The sequence below is a fragment of the Cervus canadensis genome, chromosome 12 (assembly GCF_019320065.1).
Source record: "Cervus canadensis isolate Bull #8, Minnesota chromosome 12, ASM1932006v1, whole genome shotgun sequence".
NCBI lineage: Eukaryota > Metazoa > Chordata > Mammalia > Artiodactyla > Cervidae > Cervus > Cervus canadensis.
In genome coordinates, this window is record NC_057397.1 from 31333564 (window position 1) to 31356704 (window position 23141).

At 37.1% G+C, this 23141-nt stretch overlaps 1 protein-coding gene across 5 annotated transcripts in view; it reads left to right on the forward strand.

Moving 5' to 3' along the window:
• Positions 1 to 23141, forward strand: part of C12H8orf34 (chromosome 12 C8orf34 homolog) — a 340089-nt gene that overhangs the window by 299941 nt on the left and 17007 nt on the right. For 3 of the 5 annotated variants that reach the window (XM_043484015.1, XM_043484016.1, XM_043484018.1), the window contains 2 exons: positions 9927 to 9974; positions 18457 to 18550. In XM_043484015.1, the coding sequence (XP_043339950.1) occupies positions 9927 to 9974; positions 18457 to 18550 (142 nt within the window). The remainder of the gene's footprint in view (positions 1 to 9926; positions 9975 to 18456; positions 18551 to 23141) is intronic. The other 2 variants (XM_043484017.1, XM_043484019.1) reach the window with 1 other exon arrangement.

The window sequence follows — 23141 nt, forward strand, 5'->3', positions numbered from 1 at the left end:
CCGTCTCTCTACCCATTCTACCACACACCGCCCAGCTATATTCTTGAAGAATTAAGCATATTCCTAGTTTTCCTACCTTACATAGTATATGGTTGGTTTTCTCTTTCTTTTACTAGAAACCTCCTAATGCTAGTGCTATTATTTATTATCCTAATTAATAATGGTGACAGTCCATGATGTTGTCACCATTTACAGATGAGGAAACTGAGGCCCAGGGAAGGTTTTATGTAACTTGTCCAAAGCCCGTAGGCATAAGCGGCTCAACTGATGTCTGAACACTTATTTGCTTGACTCCAAACACTGTACTCTTGCCTGTTTAGAAGGTTACTACCTTTAGGCTCTTTCCAACAATACCTAGAATCTAGGCCAAGTCTTAGGGACTTCTCTGGTGGTCCAGTGGTTAAGACTCCGTGCTTCCAATGCAAGGGGCACAGGTTCCATTCCTGGGGTCTGGGAACTAAGATGCCACATGTTGTGTGACTCAGCCAAAAAAGAAACAAACTGCCAAATCTTAGTCCAGTGGCCAACCCGCATTAAACCCATATTGTGTGTGTGCGTTAGTTGTTCAGCCATATCCGACTCTTTGTGACCCTATGGACTGTAGCTCACCAGGCTCCTCTGTCCATGGAATTCTCTAGGCAAGAATACTGGGATGGGTTGCCATTTCCTTTTCCAGGGAATCTTCTGGACCCAGGGATTGAACTCAGAATGTTAAGCAAAAGAAATACTGTAGTACATTAAACACAAGTGGTGAGTTTGGACACACTTGTGAGAGTTGCCTTTTCAAATTATCCTAGAAACAATAGGTAAACTTTCAGAGGTAATACTGTGATACTTTGAGTCAGTTAAAGGCCTCTTTTATCTTCCCCTCCAAGTCATTTCTCTGATTTATTTGGAGGTCATCTCTGTTTCTTGGACAGTTGATGCTGTTTCTACGCATTTCCCTCAAGCGTGTCACAACTGTCCCAGTGACACTGCTGATGACATCAGTTGTCGAGTTTGTGACAGGCTAGATAATGTTAATTCATGCATTTGGTTTATTTGGTTTGGACCTTAATTCTGCTGATATGCTCTTTGGACTACGTAAGGAATCAGTTCAAAATTAAAAAAGAAAAACAAACACATTTAGCCCTTTTCAAATAAATGCGTTAAGTTTCAAATGGACTTCTGCATTATACTACCTACATTTATTTACAAGATTTTTCCTACAATGAATTTTTCATTTTTCTTATAATGTTTAAGTTATTCTGTAGCCCTTTAATGTGTATTAAAATTTTCAAAGGTGTCTGAGCTGTGTAACTGATCTTTTTTTTATTGTTGAATGAAAAAAATAAGAGACATATGTTAAAAGAAACCAGCACAAGATTGTGTCCATGTAATTGTGTTCAAGATTGGGTCCATACAAACATATTTCTCTTGGTTATAGAAATATGTTTCCCTCAGTGTGGAGAAATGCCGAGTATTATTGCTTATCATAAACACTGATCATTTTTTTAAATTAAGGAAACATGAACTGAGAACAAGAGAGACCTAACATCTTGGTATTTCATGAGCCTTGGATATCAGCTTTCTTGCAGGCTCCCATCTGAGTCACAGTTCAGGAAGTTGGTCACCTTAGCCATTTAGGCATTTTGCAAAGACACAGGTTAATTTAATTTTAAAAGAACACATTGTATGTTTGGTTTAAATTATGAGACTGACATTCGTTTTTCACTGACCTCAGAGAATTTATACAGGTACTTTACAGATTCCCGAGTGATATCTATTGATTTTTTTAAAAGCTTAATGGAACAGAATTTAAAGGCTTAATTATTTCAAATGGTAAAAATCAAAATTGCCAACCGATTTTTATGAGGTCAGTGTTATAATTAGATTAGCTTAAGATTGAATCAGAATGATGAGTGTCCTTTAACTGCTTTTCTAGATATATAACCAATAATTACCTCTTTACATAGAACAAAAGATTTAGCTTAAATGGGGAATTGGGTATGTCACCATGTAGGTAAAGCCAGCAATAAATAGAACTTTATAACATTTCATTCTGATTTTTTAAGAGTTTTAGTTGGACCTTACAGTTATGCTTGTAACAATATAGTTTAATATTAGAAATGGCTGTTTATTTTAAAATATCTTTTCATTACAAAACACAAAGAAAATGACTCACATATATTGCTTAATTACTTTTATAATGAGAATATTACTCAAATCAAGAAATGACACTTTGCCAGACAACTAAGGTGTCCTTTCAGTATACCCTCTGCAACTTCTGCCTCTCCCCACAAGTAAAAACTATTCTAACTTTTATAATAATCAACTTGTGCTCTAAAAGTAGCTTTATCACCTAAATGTGTATCATGCTCTGTGCTGTTGTGTCCAGCTCTTTGTGACCCCATGGACTGTAACCCGTCAGGCTCCTCTGTCCATGGGATTTCCCAGGCAAGAATATTGGAGTGAGTTGCCATTTCCTACTCCAGGAGATCTTCCTGACCCATGGGTCAAGCCCGTGTCTTTTACATCTCCTTCTTTGACAGGTGGATTCTTTACTACCACACCCTCTGGGAAGCCCTAAACATGCAGTCTTTGACACTATTGTTACCCTTTTGTGCGCTTTGTCCCTAAGTTGTGTCTGACTCTTTGTGACCCACTGCTCTGTAGCCCACCAGGCTCCTTGGTCCTTGGGGATTCTCAGGCAAGAATACTGGAGTGGGTTGTCAAGCCCTCCTGCAGGGGATCTTCCCAACCCAGGAATCGAGCCCAGCTCTCCCTCATTGCAGGCAGATTCTTTACCATCTGATACACTAGGGAAGCCCCTGTTGTTAACCTCACCAACTTTCAAAAGTCAGGTATGTCTTTGTCTCTCTCTCTTTTTTAATTTATTGGAATATAGTTGCTTTACAGTTTTGTGTTATTTTCTGCTGTCTGGCCAAGTGAATAAGTCATTCATAAACATATTTCCCCGTTTTTGGATTCCCTTCCCATTTAAGTCACCAAGGAGCACTGAGTCGAGTTCTCTGTGCCCTACAGCAGGTCCTCATTAGTTCCCTGCTTTCTACATGCTATTATATTTATGTCAATCCCAGTCTCCCAGTTCATCCCACCTTCCCTTGCCCTGCTGAAGTCTTTTTTAAACTTTATATTACTCTTCCATTTTTTATATTTTCTTACAATTTATGTGTTAAAGAACCCTGGCCACTTGACCTATCAGATTTTCTTCAGTCTGAATTTTGCTAACTTCATATTCTTGGTGCAATTCAAGGGGCTCTTCAGTTCTCTGTATTTTCCTGTATTTATCTAGAAACTGGATAAAGCTCCTCTTTGGCATGACTAGAGGAGACACATGATATCTAGTTGTTGTTTGTTTTTTTTTCATGTTATCATCTTAGCAGCCATAGATACTTGATACCAATATCTGTTTATTCATTGACAGCTGACAGGTGATGATGTTTTAATTTCATCACTTCCTTTTGTATTTATTGTTGGAATGCTTTTGCTAAGAGACCCTTTCTCTCAAGTTACTATGTGATTGGCCAGGAATACAGTTCTCCTAAGAAAGGCGAGGATACATGCTTGATTTCTCTCCTTTACTTGCTAGTTTTCAAGATGATGAAGATAAATAATTCCTTCTTTAAGCTTCCTCACATTTATTTGTGGGTCATTCCATCCTACCCCTGGTAGTCTCTGATAGCTGGCTTGCTATTGGGTAGCACAAGGTATTCCAAGCTAATATGGTATGTATCCTGCCCCAAATATAGGATCAACCTTTTTTTTTGAAAAGTCCTAGTTTCTTTTAGTGAGAACTGATGTTTCCAGATCACAATCTGGATACCAGGGATTCTCATTGCTCCTGAGTTGTTATTTTTTTTATTTATTATTTATTTATATGTTATTTATTTATTTATTTATTATGTTATTTATTTTATTTATTTATTTTTGGCTGGGCTGAGTCTTCACTGCTTCATACAGGCTTCCTCTAGTTGCTGCAAGCAGGGGCTACCCTCAAGGTGTGGTACTCTGGCTTCTCGTTGCAGCAACTTCTCTTGTTGCAGAGCACAGGTTCTAGGGCACTCAGGCTTCAGCAGTTGTGGCATGTGGGCTCAATGGTTGCAGCTCCCGGGCTCTAGAGACGGGCTCAGTAGTTGGGGTGCATGGGCTCAGTTGCCCCATGGCAAGTGGGATAGTCTCAGACCAGGGAACAAACCCATGTCTCCTGTATTGGCAGGCAGATTCTTTACCGCTGGGCCACCAGGGAAGCCCTGTTTCCAGTGCCTTTGAGTGGACAGTTAGTTCACATTGACACTTTCAATTCAAAGTAGAGAGTGCTAAGACTTAAATTTAAACTCTTTTTGTATTATAGCTTTATCTCCTTTTTTCCATACCAACAATTCTCAGTGATAAAGGTGATATTGGAATTTAAAATATTCCATAATAACTCATTTGTTTTATTCCGTGTTATATACAGGAGTCTCAAGATAAAAATATCAGCCTATCTACCAATATAAAATACTGAAAAAAATGCATTTACCTTTTCTATTCTCTCCCCAACTTTTTAATAGTTGTACAAAATCCACATTGTCAAGAATATATAGCCAATGCATAATATATTCTCTGCTTTTCAGCTGTCTTGTGGTCTTAGGACAGATAACTATAGTTAATGCTCACCATCTGTTCTTAGATCTAGGCATTTTGGTTTTCTGAATCACTCTCCATTGGATTACTGGGCTCACATTTTGAAGGAAACTTCAGTATCTTAAATATATTACTTCATTTTTCTACTGTTATAAATCACTGCTGTTAAAGTCTAATGATAATCTAAGTTTTCCCCTTGTAAATCATGCAATATGTTTTTCTAGATGTCAAAAGGACTTTATTTTTCTTTAAAATACAATGAATTTCCTAGAGTATATCAGTCTGGCTCACTGTTGCCAGGTATGCAGTGTCATTTTCAGACAAAGAGGGTCTGTACTGATGCTATATTTGTTCGTGAGATTGTAAACAAAGTTTCATAAAAAATATTTTTCAGCAATATGAAAAAACATTGGGATCAATTAGAAAGAACATCTGTTCATATATTTAAGTCTGAAAACACAAGTTAGCTATTAATTTATTGACTAAATCAGTGATATAAAAGACTTCAGAACTTGCCCAGAATTTTTGATTTTCTAAACTGTGGCACCCAATTTTTTACACATTGGACCTAGCTCACTGCCTGTTGTCTTGGACGTCAGTAGTAGTTGCTACCTGTCAAATTTGCTGAAGTTTGGAAAGTTGAACTTCAGTCTTTTTATCATCTACCACAAATTCAGTAACCATGTGTAATACACTTTAGAAAACCCAACAGGGAATTCCCTGGCAGTCCAGTGGTTAGGACTTGCTGCTTCCACTGCAGGGGGCCCAGGTTCCATCCGTTGTTGGCATGGCCAAAAGACAAACAAATAACACACACACACAACATATAATCATTTAATTAGCAGCTATATTACAGGAAAGTATAGTATAAAATCAGGAAATGACATGATATTGATATCTCTCTGTCTCAAAATACAATATATATTTCAATGCATGGTGTATTGGTGATTTTCATTGTAATACTTGTGGCTTCAGGTATTTGCTGTGTTGGATCTGGGCCCTTGTAGAGAATTTTCCTTCTGCCTGGTAAGAGTCCTCTTCCTTATTCAGCTCCTTCATCTGGCTAATCGACGAAGTCTTTAGGACTAAGCTTAAAAATAATTTGCTCAGTTTTAATATTTCTCCTTTGACTCCTTCATCCTATGTATCAAGTGGTCATAAGAGTTCCCAGCACGTAGACATTCTCAAAACATGCTTGTTTAATAAATGAAAGACAAGATGCCCTTTCCTCCTATTTTTTTCCTATAGCACCTTGGGCTTATCTGTGTCAAATAACTTCTGCCCTATCTTCTAATAACTTGTAGATATGTTTTCTCAAGGTAAACTTTCTATGGTAGGGATTAGTTCTTATTCACCTCTTTGTCCCCAAGCCTGGTAAATTGTGTGGCACAGAATAGGTGCTTAATAAACACTTTTGAAACAGAAGAGTAAAGTGTCATGGGTCCCTTAGGTTCAGAAATGCCTTTGCCGTTTATATGGAGCTCCCATTCTATGGGTTATAAGTACCCCCAGGTACTTCTTAAGAGAGTCTCCTCTGTATTAAAATTATTTTTTAGTTTCATTTGAAAAAAAAAAGGTGGGAAGAAAGAACATTCTGGTGGAAGTAGGATTCTCTTGGAACTTTCTCTGAAGGAAATGAATACCAGAGGTATTAGACATGAAATGTTTGAGAATAAATGTACCCTATATGCAAGTGCAAGTCTGTACATATTTTGTTTAAAGATTAGTAAGAGAGGAACAGGAAATACTTACTGATAGAAACAAGAGCAGTCTTGTATGATGGAAAATGGTGATAGATTTGGGAGAGTGTGAGTCTAATCCTAGCTCTGTCTCTAGAATATTCCATCTCACTAAGAATGCTTCCTTAATTGGAAAAAAAGCTAGGAGAGTGACAAGAGCCTTCCATCTCTTAACAGCCGTGATCCTGTGTCATAAGTTAAGCAGTAATCATATCAGCCTCTTTTCTTCCTTTCGCTGAGTTTATAATATATTTTGTAATTCACATTCAAAGCGTTTTTATCTCAACTGTTGGTTATATTAAGATTCATGATAACTGAAACCACATTTCAGGAAATACCTTTTCTTCCTTTTTTTTTAGGCACAGTTTCCATGTATTCTGCCCTTTCTTTCCTTCACACGCCCCAGTCTGCCTCCCTTCTACCCCCTTTCTTCTCTTTGCTTTTTTCAAGGGAAATTGCATTTAGGTACTTTTGATTCATTTCCAGGTGATTAACATCATATTATGTTCTTAGAATGCCTTGATATCTAAAATGCCAGTTCTTTATAAGATGACCGAAGTTGATAGCCTTGTGCTTTGGAAGTGGTTTTATTTCATTCGCACCACCAGTAGGGTAAGGAAGAAAGTCAGCGTGGCAGCAGCGCTATGTTGGAAATGGGGAACCGAGGACAGACTTGTTGAATCAGACCTCCTAACCAGTGCCATCTCCTCTGACCCCAAGACTTAGAGATTCTGATGTCTTGTTCGTTATCTGGTTCACTTGGCTCTGTGCCATATTTATCATCCTCTCTCAAAAGACCCATTCCCTCTGTTTTCCTCTTGAAGTTTTTTACTTCATGCTCCTCATTCATCAGTGCTACCCATGTCAGTGATCGGAGAGGGGGTTACAGCCAGACTCCGATCTGTGTGGCCTTTGAAACAAATCGTGTTGTGTGGGTTGCTCCCTTTTCTCTGCTGTAGATATTCAAAAGGACCTGGCACTGTTGGAAAAAGAAAGCAAAGCCCTGGAGGGTACACAGTGCTTTTGTTACATCTGGTCATCAAGAAGGCCCTCAGTCATCACCAGGTCTAGCTCTGATTCTGCAAGTTTCCAGACAATGGGGGAAAACAACCATGTTGCAGATCCAAGGAAAACAAATTGCTCTTTTCAGCAAGCACCTAGGGACTGCTCTCCAGCATCTCACTGTTAGGCCTTAGATGCTGGCCCTTCCAAAAGGCAGGTCTCTATCTAATTCCAAACCATTTGCCATCTCATCCTCTCATCCCTGGGCTTCCCAGATGCCTCTAGTGATAAAGAACCTGCCTGCCAAGACAAGAGAGAAAAGACGTGGGTTAGATCCCTGGGTCAGGAAGATCCCCTGGAGGAGCGCATGGCAACCCACTCGTGTTCTTGCCTGGATAATCCAATGGGCAGAGGAACCTGGAGGGCTACAGCCCATAGGGTTACAGAGTTGGACACGACTGAAGTGACTTAGCACACACGCATACCTCTCACCCCAACAGCACAGGCAAAGAGGAAAGGAGTATTGGCAGAAATGCACTGGTTCTGTCAGGAGGAAGAGCCAGATTGGAAGAACCCACAGCATTCTTTCAAGACCAGTTGTCCAAATGAGGGGAGATAGTATAGTTAATTCAACTGTAAAAAGCAGTTTATCTGAAGTAAGTTTCCAGCCCTGTCTGCCTGCCTTGATTAAATTTCTCACAGTTTGGGGGGATATATATGGATTTGATTTTTCCTAACAGTTTATGCTTTAGTTTAAATAAATATAAGTATCCTATCTCTTTCATTATCTTATCCATTAAAAAAATCCCACAAGCTTGGAAGCATTTGAAAACATTTAAACTACAGCATATTATTTTTTTGCTTGTGAAAACCATAATTTGTGAAAAAAATATGACCCCATCTGTGATTTCTAAAGAATCCCAGAACTTTATTCCAAGATTAATTTTTGTTTTGGGAAAAAAAATAAAGAAGAAGCTTTTTTTTTTTTTAAACCCTCTGAAAGTGCTTTGGAGTATGTGAAGTTGTGAAAGTGTTAGTTGCTCAGTCATGTCCGACTCTCTGCGATCCCATGCACTGTATCTCATTAGGCTCCTCTGTCCATGGGGATTCTCCAGGCAAGAATACTGGAATGGGTAGCGATTCCCTTCTCCAGGGGATCTTCCCAACCCAGGGGTTAAAGCTGGGTCTCATATCACCATTTTTTAAAAATACTAAAGTGAATTTAATTTTTCATTTTAGAATTTTCATTTCAGCAAGGTGTAAGAGTGTCAGGGTTGACTCCAGACCCAGCAATGCCTTTTTTGGCTCCTGGCCTTTAAGCATTGCTGTCTGCAGCCCTGCCTTCAATTTCTTTATGGATCGAATTGGCCTGAGGATGCCTTACCCTCAAGTTGTAGTAAAAAAAATCAATCAAATAAGATCATGCATACGAGAGCCTTGAAAAGTTAAAAAGGAGGGTCTTTGAAAAGTTATAGAAACAAATGTAAGCTTTATTCATATTTATTTAGTTATCGTTTAAACACACATGATGTCCTAGAATTTATCATTTCGTGGTATCCCATAATTTATTTCCAAATGTTTCTGGCCATGAAGTATAGAAATATATCTTTTTCTAAACTAAATCACTTTGCTGTACATCTGAAATGAACACAATATTGTAAATCAACTGTACTTCCATATAGTTATGTATATAGGTGTATATATGTATAACTTTTATATGACTTGTTACACATATATTTATATAATGTTAGGTCTTCACACAGATTTATTGAATACAGAATTAGTGACTTTTTATTAGCCTAGTTTTAAGTACATATTTATAAAGTTACTAACAGAAATTTGGATGCTAGTCATTTAGCATTCAGTCCTAAGTTGTCCTTGGTGGCTCAGATGGTAAGGAATCTGCCCACAATGCAGGAGACCTGGGTTCGATCCCTGGGTCAGGAAGATCTCCTGGAGAGGGGAATGGCTACCTACTCCAGTATTCTTCCCTGGAGAATCCCATGGACAGAGGAGCCTGGTGGGCTGCAGTTCATGGCGTCAAAGAGTTGGACATGACTGAGTGACTAACGCCTAAGGTGTAGTTATTATAGCTCCACTAGGTGCTGTTTCTTTATGTGACCTAAAATCCACCTGAAAGATATATTGTTGCCTTGAAAAAATTATTTCCTTCCAAGCCAGAATTTGTCAAATGGTTGACCCCACAAGTATCAACTGAGGTGGGGTTTCCCTGGTGACTCAGTGGTAAAGAATCCGCCTGCCAGTGCAGGAGATGAGGGTTTGATTCCTGGATCGGTAAGATTGCCTTGAGAAGGAAATGGCGACCACTCTTGTATTTTTGCCTGGGAAATCCTATTGACAGAAGAGGCTGGTGGGCTACAGTCCATGAGGTTGTGAAACAGTCAGACATGACTTTGCAACTAAACAACAACCACCAAAAGAAGTGGTGGGGGAATAGTATAGATTTAGTGTTGCTCCCAGATTCTACTACTTTTCATGACTCTTCTTTTCTTTCTCCTTCTCCTGACTTTTTCAACCTCTCTTCCTCTCTGCCTCTAGGGAGAAGCGGTCAGTGGAGGACAGTCATTGAAAAACTACATGGAAGAAGTGAGTTTTCAGGTGGTCTTGTACATGGTCTGAAATCAGTCTATCATATGGGGTGAGACACCCACTTGGGCTTTCTCCATCTGCATGTAGGGTTTACAGTCCATACCCATTCACTGGTCATGCCTACAAAAAAAAAAGACAGTATATAGTAGGTTATCAAAATGGTGTTATGTTCCTCTCTGGTGAGGAGATCCTATATTTAATTCATCTTGAAAATGAATGTAAAATGGTATAAACCTAAGGCTATTATGTATTTTCATTCACAAGCATTTGTTGATATCCTAATAAATGAGAAACACATGTTTTATATTGGCTGTGCACAACAAAATAAGACGTGATCATTGCTCTTATGAGAGAATAAGCTGTACCAGTTTGGCATTCATTCATGTGATAAATGCTTATCAAGGATGTTATTCCTACAAGTCATTAAGCAAAGTGCTATCTTGACAATAGAAATGTCTGGCAGATTTTTGTTGCAAAGGCATTGAAACTCCTGGTTTTATTTTGGAGATAGCCAAGGATTCTCTGTGTCTCAGGATGTGTTTCTGCTCTGTCTGCAGACTGCATTTGAGAACTCTCAGATAAGCCAGTGGACAGACTCCATAAACCTTGGTCTGAAGCCAAACCATAATGGTCACTAAATTAGCCATCTGAATCTTTTGCAGGTGAAGGAAACTGGGAAACAGTTTGGCAATGAAGTCATAGAAGTAGCAAATATTTGGTTTGAATATTGCTTCTCGGCGAGACAGAATCTGTTTCTCTAAATATTTGATTCTTGCATGCATGAATCCACTCAAAGATCATTTTGAGTGGCCTACTCTGTGTAATAGGTACTTCATATATTTATTCAGAACAGTGTACCCATACTTACAGTCACTCTTGCTTCCAGATATCACTCGAAGAGGAAAATTCGAGTGCATAGCACCCCCTTTAAGTTTCTAACATCTCTGGTTTGCATGCTTGTGTGGAGGTGGTTGAAATTTTACCAAAGGCACATGGAGAAAGGGCAGCAAAAGGAAAGCAAGGAAATAACTGAGTAGAAGTTCTGAACTCAGGTTAGAAAAATCAAAATATATGGAGCAAAAAAAAAAAAAAATTGGAGGGTTGGTGCATCAATTTAAAATTTCAGTTTAATGTACTTGATGTCAAAATCTAGATAAATATATTAAAGCAATTAATGTTTCCCAAGAAGATAGAGATACTATTTTCAGTATGTACACTTAGAACCTCCCTTTAGGATTCCATGGTTGCTCAAGCCCTTGGTCAGCATTCCCCACCAGGGACTAAGGGTAGTAGGTCACCTCCACAAAAAGGGTGCCTAATACCTTTTCTAATGTGTCCTGTATGGATCTAGTACTGTAGAGAAAGGGGACCATTGAGATGCCAGTACAGGAAGAGGGCTGCATATGTGATAGAACTTTTAAAAAGAGACAGTCTAGTTTTATGGTTCTTATCCAAGGAAAAGATCCTTATTTTCTCCATCATTATACATATGCAATCTAAACGTGCATGTTATATGCAGTTGCATAAATACTTTATGTGACAAGGGCTTCCCAAGTGACTCAGTGATTTAAAAAAAAAAAAAATCCACCTGCCAAATGCAAGAAACACAGGTGACTCAGTTTCAATCCCTGGGTCGGGAAGATCCCCTGGAGAAGGGAATGGCAACCCACTCCAGTATTCTTGCCTGGAGAATTCCATGGACAGAGGAGCCTGGCAGGGTATAGTCCATGGGGTCACAGAGTCAGACACAACTAAGCATCCGACACACATCGGAAGTAATGGCAGGACACTGCTCCTCAGAGTGTCCCTCTGACCAGTGACGCTGGATCCCCTGGGGACTTGCAAGAAATGCCAAATCTCAGCACTCACACCAGAGCCAAAAAATCAAAATTTACATTTCTACCAAGAATTCTGTGTGATTCATAAATACCCTATAGTTTGAGAAGTGCTGCTCTGACGTGTTCTTTCCGATGCTATTTCTAGAAAATAACTGCATACATCATGGAAAATCCCCAATTTTGTTTAACATAGATTAGGGAGAAATTCTTATTAATTTATTTATTTATCTACTCTGTTTATTCATTTACTCTCAAGAATAATATTTTTTGGTTGATTGGGGTATATAATCTCTCTCTAGCTTCTGAGATTCACTGCTCACTTTCAGTTTGAATTTAGGACTATGTGTGAGCTAACCAAGGTAAGCCTTACCTTTCTAGGGGGTCAGTACACATAGTATTTTTAATATAATATTGGTTGATATTTAGATTTTAGCTCTATTTAAAACCAATAGATAATCATCCTTTACATAAAAACTAAGTATGACCTTAATTAATGAACTATTAATTTATTGATAGTTTCTTTTTTTGCAGATGTTAATCATTCCATTTGGTCTGTAGAAAATATATATTTAAATTCTTCTTCCTTGCCAGTGCAAAATGTTGAGAATGTGAGGCATAAAATGATAGTTTTTGTTTCTTCTCTCTTACACTCTTATTTTGCTTTTGCCCTCCTTCTTGTTAGTAGAATCAGCAAACAATGAGGAGCAGTATTTATAAATGTTAGAAGCATTGAAGTTAAAAGTGATCTAGCAAGCATTTGCTTTTATTTAGTATACACTAAAACTCAAATAAACCATAGAGTTTACATTTTTATTATATTTAACATTTCTTGCTAAAGTTTGAACAGCTCTTTGCACATCAAAGTCCCTTTTTTTTATATTTTGTAAATTTAGTCTTATAATTAGATAGAATCATAACCACATGATGTGAGGCAATTCTGTTCAGCCCTAAATCAAAACTAAGGAGACAATATGGTCTCCTCTAGAGGTAAAGCTAAAATGAAATGTCTATATTTTCTATATTTTTAATGTATTATTTATTTTTTCAGATAGGATTTGTATTCTTGGCAAAATGAAAAGGAGATATTTTATAATAGTTTACTTCTCTTGATCCTCAAAATGGTTCTAACAGTTTAAAAAGAAATTATGTGTTCTTTACATGTAACGTACTTAATAACTCAGGGTAGGAATAAAATTTTCACATTGCAAAAATTTTAGCTGTTAAAATTATAATGTTAACATTCACTCAAAAAAATATATATATATATATGTAATTGAAAACAACTTAAAACCAAATACTTGCAAAGCTTGCTATACCTTTTGTAGAGAAGCTAAACCATTTAAAATATCACATTTCCTAGAGGAGTAATTGGAAAGTGGCATACAATATGGGTTTCCCTGGTGGCTCCATGGTAAAGAATCCTCCTGCCAATACAGGAGACCCGGATTCAGTCCCTGAGTCAGAAAGATCCCCTGGAGAAAGAAATGGCAACCTACCTCAGTACTGTTGCCTGGAGAATTCCAGGGACAAAGGAGCCTGGTAGGCTACAGGTCCGTGGGGTCACAAAAGAGTTGGACATTACTTAGTGACTAAACAATACCAACAAGCATGGTATACTGCTTAAAAACCTCCTAATTATTAGAGAAATGTATTCATTTGCATATGTATCCATCAGATAAATATTGTCAGTTTAAATGATTGAGTATCTATAAAGAGCTCAAGACTGAAGTTAGTGATTTTTTAAACTTGTTCAAGAGCAGCTTCCCTGCTGGGTCTGTGGGAATCCATCCACGTCCAATGCAGGAGCCACAGGAGACTTGGGTTCCATCCCTGGGTTAGAAAGGTCCCCTAGGGGAGGAAATGGCAACCCACTCCACTATTCTTGCCTGGAAAATCCCATGGACAGAGATGCTTGGTGGCCTACAGTCCATGGGGTCTCAAAGAGTTGGACAGGACGGAAGTGACTGCGCATGCACACACACAAGAGCACTTTAGAGAAGGGCATGGCAACCCACTCCAGTCTTCTTGCCCGGAGATGTCCATGGACAGAGAAGCCTGGCGGGCTACAGTCTGCGGGGTCGCAAAGAGTCGGACACGACTGAGTGGCTAACACACAGTCATAACTTCAGGAAGTTAGCTGAAGGCTGGAGACAACACACACCGGAGGGTAAACTAACTCACGGTGTCCAGAGGCAGTGTCATAGTCTCCGAGGGTGTCAGACAGGAAAAGAAGCACGCTGAGCAGACAGGTCTTTCCAAATCTGTTGAGGATGATTTTGTCAGCTGTACCATCTGAACTGGAAAGAGGATTGATTCTATGCAACCAAATAACTTAGAATTGCTTTTCATGCCGATTTTGGCATCTTTTCTCCTGTGGTATATCCTGTGATCATCACTGTAATGAAGTTCCAGTTATACTTTTGAAGGAATGTGCATGACATTATTCTCCTATAATAGTAAGAGGTCTTTGCTTTTTATCATGCACTACTATACATTTCTATAAATTGCAAAGTTATAACATAGCTCAAAGTCAATGAAAGAGTGCCTTCATAAAATCAGACAAATGAAAGGGCTTGCCAGAAAAATGACTTGTTTTTCATTGGCTCTACCCAATCATCTTTTGTTACTTTCAAGGTTTTTACAATGTCATCCTATAATTTCCTTGAATAGAAACACCACAAAAAGGAATGAGTTAAGAAATAAGATGGAGGTGTCATGAAAATAATCAGTAAACAATCAATAAGAAACATAGAGAAAAGTGTTTTTTGAGCCAAACTGAGGACTAGCCCAGAAGCCTACTTCCCAGATGACTCTGAGAAACTGTTCAGGAAATGCAGGATTTTCAGCACGGTTTTGTATCTTGTCAGAACAAAGGACATCAAACAAGTCAGGGATACATTTCTTCAAGGTTTCAAAAAAAAAACAGTCCAGCAAATACACAGCAAGTCAGTGTGGCTTGGCACCTGGGAAGGGAGTCATCATTGAAGCAGGCCCAGCATTGGGGTCCCAGGAAGAGAGGCATTTAATCTTTATTTTTAACATGGGCATTCTTTATTCTTTGGTCAATGTGTCGTTTTCCCTAATAATTAAAGCAGATGTGCAATGTATGTTTGATAGGCCACAAACAGACTATTTTAGTTAGATCAGATTCAAGTTAACTCATGCATAAGCCAGAAGACTTCCCTATAACTCAATATGTAAACATTTCTTTTATCAGAGGGCAATACCAATACGTAGTGTAGTGTAGCAAATTTGTTGAATAAATTTTTTTTAGCAGCTTGTATGTGTTTATTTTGTAATGTTTTTCATAATCTACCGTATTTTTGTAACTTTGTTATTGCTCCTTTTTTTCTTTTCCCAGATCTTGTTCATTCAAACTTATATTTTCTCAAATGTATCACTTTCCTGTTCTTATTTTTAATTATAGTTGATTTACAGTGTCATGTTTATTTTAGTTTAAAAAAAAATTGGCTGTACCCTGGGGCATGCAGTATCCTGGTTTCCTGACCAGTTATGGAACCTTCATCCTCTGCATTGGAAGGCAGAGTCTTAACCACTGGACCACTGGGGAAGTTCTTATGTTTTAATTGTCCTCTGATAATATGCAAAAGAAATAAACTACAGAAGTATAATTCACAAAATAATTACAGTGTTCAGCCTAATACTAGCCATTTCATTAACAAATACAAAATTATTTCTAAATTGTATTAAATATATGTTATATATGGAGAATTTTATTTTAACAGAAGTATAGATTTAATTCTCTCTCAGTTTTACAGTCTATTAAATGTATGTAAGTGGGATACAGTATTGTTTTGCTTTATTTGCAACATGCTTCAGGAATACTTGCTTTTTAGAGGTCTTAAAGAAGTAAAGATATTTAGAGAAATAAAATAAAAGTGATAATCCCTTTTGAAAGGTTGAAGCTGATGTTTTGTGTATTATTTTCCTTCTTAACCAAAAAGAAAGAAATATTTAGTTGCCTCAGAGTTAAATTATCCAATGGTGAGCATTTGAGCAGAGGACTTTTTTTTTTTTTCTCTCTAAATAACCAGAATAACCTATGGCCACACATGACATCAATCACTGATGGATTGCATTTAGAGAATCCAAAAATAAACCAGCCATGTGGAATAACAATACCACTAAAGTTTATAAAGCACTTACTCTGTTAGCAGATAAAATGATATGTTGATACAGGGCTAGAGACTGTTTTCCATATGATACATGTCACTATTTCCCACCACTTCTGGTCCCTGGACATTTACATACTTATGGTGAAAGTGTTTTAGAAAAAGGATGAATGGCATTTCTTCTAAAAGCAATCCAAAGAACTTGCTCTTGGGAATATGAAATAGTTTGTACTATGCTCAGATAGAGTTAAGTATTCCTGTAGAAAAATTTTTGAATAAGTTGGCAAAAAAGGAACATGTCAACTCTTGTTTTTAAAAATGTTCACAATTTTAGCTCCTTGACCCCATCAAAAAGAATTATAAGTAGTCTGATAGGCTGAACTTTGGCCATACATAGTTTTGCCTGTTGGCATTGATGAAGCAAACAGGTGCATTATATTACTAACTGTATTCAAGGGAAAACCAAAGTAAAACATTTAAATGATCTATTAATAGCAATATTTATACTATCGCTATGATTCTGATTCCAACAGCTCAACATTTTAAAGTTCTTCCCAAACTACAAATTTTACCAAGCTAATGTTTCATTTGTACTTTAAATAATTTGTAGTAAACTAAGAATAGCTTATCTGTTCAACAGTAAAGCCATTAAGACCAGAAACCAATCAGTAATATTACTGAATATTCTGAACTATTGTGGGAAAAAGTAACACTATTGACTTATTAGTCGTATCTTTTCCTATGAAAACAGATTTTAGGATTTGGACCAGAAAGCTAAATGGCCAAAATGCTTTTTCAATTAAAAACATTTTTTTCATGATCACTTTAAACTTTTTTCTGTTTTAAACAAAGGACTTTTGCCATTTGATTTTACCTTATAAGACCAAAAAGGTCATTTTTCATATTCTTTAAACCCAGAGATGCCATGTGAAAAACTGTAGGGATGTAATATCCCTTTCTGTTACATGAAGATTTTTGAAAATTTATTTCTGTAGTTCTCTGTAGTATTATGGAATTCTAAAGTTAAGATTTTTCAGATTTGTGCTGCTTCTGTACTTTACTCCTGCAAGACCAAATTCAGTATTGGAAAAAAAAAATTAAATCCTAAAAATAAATCAGGGCTTTCCAGGTGCCTCAGTGGTAAAGAATCTGCCTGCCAGTGCAGGAGACCTGGTTTGATCCCTGGCTCAGGAAGATCCCCTGGAGAAAGAATTGGCACCTACTGCAGTATTCCTGCCTGGGAAATCCATGGACAGGGGAGCCTGGCAGGCGACAGTCCACAGGGTCACAAAAGAGTCAGACACAACTGAAGCATGCATGCATGCACATCGATCATCAGAGCACTTATCAAAACATCACAATGGAGATGACAACTGAGCCTTGGGAGGACTGTTAATGTTTGAGACAGATAAATAGAGTGCATCCTAAGCAGGAAGTATAACATATGAAAACATCTTAGTAAATTAGAGAGAATGAGACACTTGGGGAACTACCAGTTAATGATAGCTGGAGTGGAAGTGTCAGTCAAGGTGGAATGGAGATGGAAGTGGTGGTAAATCAGAGGCTAGCATGAAGGGCCTTGAGTTGTGATTTTATGCTGGGGATAATGAGAAGACCACTCAGGGTTATAAATGAGGTAATGAATGCATCATGTGTCATTGTTAAAATCTCACCGTGGCAAGGAAATGGTGGAGGGAACTAGGGAAGGTATGAATCTTAATCCTAGAAAACTTGTAGACAACTATAACTACAGTCAGGATGTGAGATGATGAGGGACTGCCTTAGGTCAGTGACAGAGGTATGGAGCAGCAAGGAAGTACTTAAGAACTATATTAATGAAAATAGGAAGTAATAAGAGGAAGGAGGCAGTGAAGTAGTACTAAAGGGTAAAGTTGAGACTGTTCGCTAAATCCTACTAATCCTTAATCACATTTAAAGGAATTGAAAACTTGATGGCAAACAGACACATTTTATGCAGTTTTATATTGAATATTTCATTATTATATTCCCCAGAATGAGTGCCAGGAATTCATAAAAACATTAACTCAGGAAGAAACATAGTCTAGTGTTGTATGTTAGTTGCTCAGTCGTGTCCGACTCTTTGCGACCCCATGGATTATAGCCTGCCAGGTTCCTCTGTTCATGGAATTCTCCAGGCAAGAATATTGGAGTGGGTTGCCATTCCCTTCTCCAGGGATCTTCCTGACCCAGGGATTGAACCCAGATCTCCTGAATTGCAGGCAGATTCTTTACCATCTGAGCCACCAGGGAAGTCCTAGATATTTCTTATTGAGACATTAAATCTTATTAAAAGGAGAAAGTTAAAAATAATGAGTTTGGAGTTTGTGGCATGTCCATGAAATGGAAATGAATTTAAGCTTAGAATTCTTTTCTGTTGTGAGGAAATTCTTATTTTTTTTTGACATGTAATTCATAGGAACTGAAGTATTCATCCATATTCACAATATCATTCTAGAATTTAATCCAAATAAGTTTCTTCTTTGGCAGGATGACTCTTTAAAGCAACTGCAGGTGGTTCATCAACCGTGGATTTTGCCAAGTGACACAGAAAGTGAAGGGGTAGAAGCAGAACAAGAGAAACGTGAGTAGACACTGCTGTTTATTGACAAATTCCTTTTAGCCAAAGGACATTCATGATGATAGTACATCCTTTTCCTAACATCAAACAATATCTGCAAAAAATTCAGACTTGTTTGTGGAGCACATGTAAAGTGAAGCTATACTTTGGGTCTATAAATCTTGATTCAGTGATATCTTAATTGTGGTACAGAGACCTATAAGCTTAACTTTCTGAAAAGGGGTATAGTATCTTAAAACGGGAATTATTCTTTCTGAAGACCAACATAAAATGTCCATTTGAAATGTGAGTCTTCTATTAATACTGTAAATTTATATCAGTATAACTTGTGGTTATTAAAATGTTTTAAAGTATATTAGGAACTGCTGAATATTATATTTGAAATTATCAGTATTTGTTAAATGAATAAATTGATATATGTAAAACTGTTCTAAGTTCATAGAAGGATTAATGTTATAATAGTACTTAAGACAATTAGTATATCTATCCCCTGATTTAAGTCATTGGATTATATCCATAACAAAGAATGAATGACTATAATTTGGAGGTAATTCAGTGCATGCTCTCTAGGTGTTATTGACATTCTCAGACAGATGGGTTCAACATTGTAGATGAGAGGTTAGTGTCTGAATCGTTGAAGAAAAATGTTGATTTTTAAAACAATAAGATATCAGAATTTTACCTTTTTTTTTTTGTAGCCTGTAGAGAGAAATAAAAATTATAAATAGTAACCTAGCCCTCATGATAATTGGTGTGAAGTGATCAATTAACTGTTCCCTTGGGCTATAGTCATCAGAGATACCTGATATGTTACAGGGTAGCATGATTCTGTACCAGAGAGATTCAGGAAATCACTCTTCCAGGTGAAAAGGCATTTGTAAATATGCTGATCCTGCTTCTATAACTGTAGGATTATGTGGCCAGAAAGAACATAGCCAGGAGGGGGAGCTCAGGTGAGAGGAGGAGACAGCCGCAGCGACACTCAGCTGGCACATCCGAAATGCAGTGAATTGGACACTGTCATTGTACAGACTCTAGTGGAGGGAACACCTTCTTTAGAAAACAACTGATGAAGACTCAGAAAGTAGACTGTAGTTGAAGCAAGTATGAAAATAAAGAGTAATTTATCTTTTAATCTATTTTTAGTAGGAGAGTAGTTTAGAAGATCTTTAACACAAGGGATCCTAAGTAAAATAGTCTAGGAAAAGGGCAGCGTAGAATAAAAAGAGAATCCCCCAACTCTAAAAGAACAAGTGGCCCACAACTTTCACGAAAACAAAGGCAAGCACGTTTATACCCCTTACTCCCTACACATTTAAAGATATGGAAACTCTCATTCTAGAGTTTGGATTTAATAATTCTCATCCATTTTTTTTAGGTCTTTGTAAATTTTGCATTAAACAAACCCTTTAAGGGAATGTGTGTGTGTGTTCATATGTGTGTGGTGTATAAAGACAGTGTATGTAATTGGGATAGTTTAACTCTCTTAGATTCAACACATATGTGCCCAACATGGGTATGACCAGGTAAACAACACCCTTATAAGATGCATAGTGTATTAATTCTATGTGTGTGCTATAATTTTTAATGAACTAAGACTAAAATCAAGAAAGTATTGATCAAAAGTGTATTTAATCCAAGTCTAAATTCAGACTTAATTCCTTTCCCTCAAGTCCATATGTCTCCAATCAGTATTACGTCTAGAAAATAGGTTAATAATGCAAAGGAAATTAAAAATTCCCAAAACTTTCTTCAACTCTTGTCATCTAATCATATTGTCTTTCTGCATATACTTTCACAAGATTTTCATGATAAGTTGTAATCATCTTATCTTCTATTAGAATGCAACTTCATAGAGGGAATGACTCTGTTCTCTTATTTAGTTACATATTAAGAGCTCAATAAATATCTGAAAATTTAATAAATTAATAAACAGATTTATTTGGTACTGACTTGTTTATCAATAAATAAATAATAATTGTGACTGAATAATTGTCATTAAAATATCTGTAGTTTTATTAAAATTTTAATGTTGGGTTTAGAGTTTAGCTATAGATTTTGCCATATGGTCTATCAATCACTCTGAAGAAGGCCATTCTTCAACTCTCCTAACCATAGACCTAGAACCAAAAATATTTGATTTTAGCCATATTGTACTTGGAGGTGACCCTTGACAATGGTAAATTGTTTGAAATAAAATCAGGATTTGAAAATAATTAAGTGGTAATAGGAGCCATCTGGAAATGGAATGCTAGTTGGCAGTGTAGCCAAACTCATAGCACAGAGATGCAAGTACTTTTCCAGAGCAGCAACCAACATTTAAGTACTGGTTCAAGTGTAAGATGGAGCCACTGAGGTTATGATGAAAGTGAAAGTGAAAGTGTTAGTCATTTAGTCCTGTCTGACTCTTTGTGACGCTATGGACTGTAGACCGCCTGGCTCCTCTGTCAATGGAATTTTCCAGACAAGAATACTGGAGTGGGTAGCCATTCCCTTCTCCAGGGCATCTTCCTGACCCAGGGCTCGAACCCAGGTTTCCTATATTGCAGGCAGATTCTTTACTGTCTCAGTTTGTATTCAATGTATGAGGTTTCTTGAACAGCTGGCAAGATATGTACAGATCATTTACCTCTTTATTTTCTCAGTGAAAGAAAATAAATGACATAAATCTATGTCATCCCAGCATCTGATTTAGCATCTAGAGGCTCGTATATTAGAAATGTATGAATAGGAAAAGGACAAGATTCATCATTCCAGTGGTAACACCTGTTTCTTGACTCAACTTCCTATAAATTATATGTAGATAATTTTATGGAATTTTCAGATTTCTCCTGAGACCAAATTATCATAGCAGAAAGTTTCAAAATAATGTCAGAATATTCGTAGTGGTGCATATTTCTTATTGCCTCATTTAAAACTAAGACTTATCACAAGTAAGTTTTATAAAAGAGCACCATTTAGGAAAATATGTCTTGAATAATTCAATGGGAAGCTTTAACAACTTTTATTATAAACAAGAGAAGCAGACTCCTTACGTAGACTTTTTCTTTCCACTCTGATTTTGGTATAAAAGTCTACATCAGAAATTTTAAAAACTCATGTCAGGACTATGCTTGTTTTTAATTGCTCAGATTATGATCTGAAGTCACTAAGTAACTGAAATGATAGGCACTTGAACCTACCCGGGTACCTGTTTGCTATTCATGTTACTGGACTCCACTTCAGACCTAGTCAATCAGAATCTCTGTGCATGGAACTCTGAATTCTGCATTTCTAATAAGCTCCTCAGTTGATCTTTGCTTATTCTAAAGACTGAGAACTACTGGAATGAAAAGTCCAATGAATCAGAGAGTTGTGTTTTCAGAATTTTCTCCATGGTGTTGTTAATCTTTGGACCTTATTTCTCTAGGCTGCGTTTCTATCTGTAAGTTAAGTTTAGACATCAAATGTGAGGATGGAGAAGAAAGGCTGAAATTTAAGGGAATGAATGTGGAGTAAGATTGAGGGTCAGGTCCCCTAGTCAGTAGGTTCAACATCTAGAAAGGCACATGTCATTAAACAGCCTCAGTCAAGCCAGCCAGCACCCTCTGATTACATTTTGGATTTTTAAAAATGAATTGTTGTTGTTGAGTCACCAAGTTGTGTCTAACTCTTTGCAATCCCATGGATGTAGCCTGCCAGGCTCTTTGTCCATAGGATTCCCCAGAAAAGACTGCTAAAGTGGGTTGCCATTTCCTTCTCCAGGGGATCTTCCTGACATGAACAACTAAATCAAAAATAAACAAACACGTGAAAAGCCAAACCAAAGAAACAAATCAGCAGAGATGCCCAAAATAAAGAAATAAGAGCCAAATTAAATGGGAACTAATATGGTAGTGACCCACTGAGACCTCAGATTTGGATGTAGGTCTGAGGCCCTGGGGTCTGAGGTCTCACTGTACATAAAAACAGCAGATTTGACCCTGGGTCTGCTTAAGGCCGGGGGGCTGGTAGGATGATGCTGTACAAAGTCTGTTACCTGGAAAAACAGCCTCAGGTGTGAAAAGGGAAACAAGAAGCTGGACTTCCCAGCTGTCGAAAGCAGCAAGGTAGTTTACTATCTATTCTAGGGTTTGGATGAAAAATATAAATATATTCATCAGAAATCAAATTCTCAGATTTGTACCTTGACTGTTAGGTTCCAACTTAAGCTACCTATATTGTTAGGAACCCAAAATTATAATAAACATTGGGCATTCTCGTTAAGTGTATTTTGAATTAACAGAAGTTAATGTTAAAAGGCTGCAGTTGGCAACTTCATTGAAAACATAGTACTAATTTTGGTAGTAATATTATATAATTTAATAGTGTGTTATGTTTCAATGTTCTTTCCTTCTGTGTATGTTTTTGTGGTAATGCTAATTTAAAATGTTCAACGTGCATATTTATCTCTTACAAAAGCATGACCCAAAAATCTACATTATATTTTTATTCTTAATTCTTTAGTTTAGAATAATTTAGAATTCCAGAAACATTGCCAAAATAATACAGAGAATTTATATATCACCTTTACAGTTTATCTTAGGTCAACATGTCATAATACATTGGTAAATTT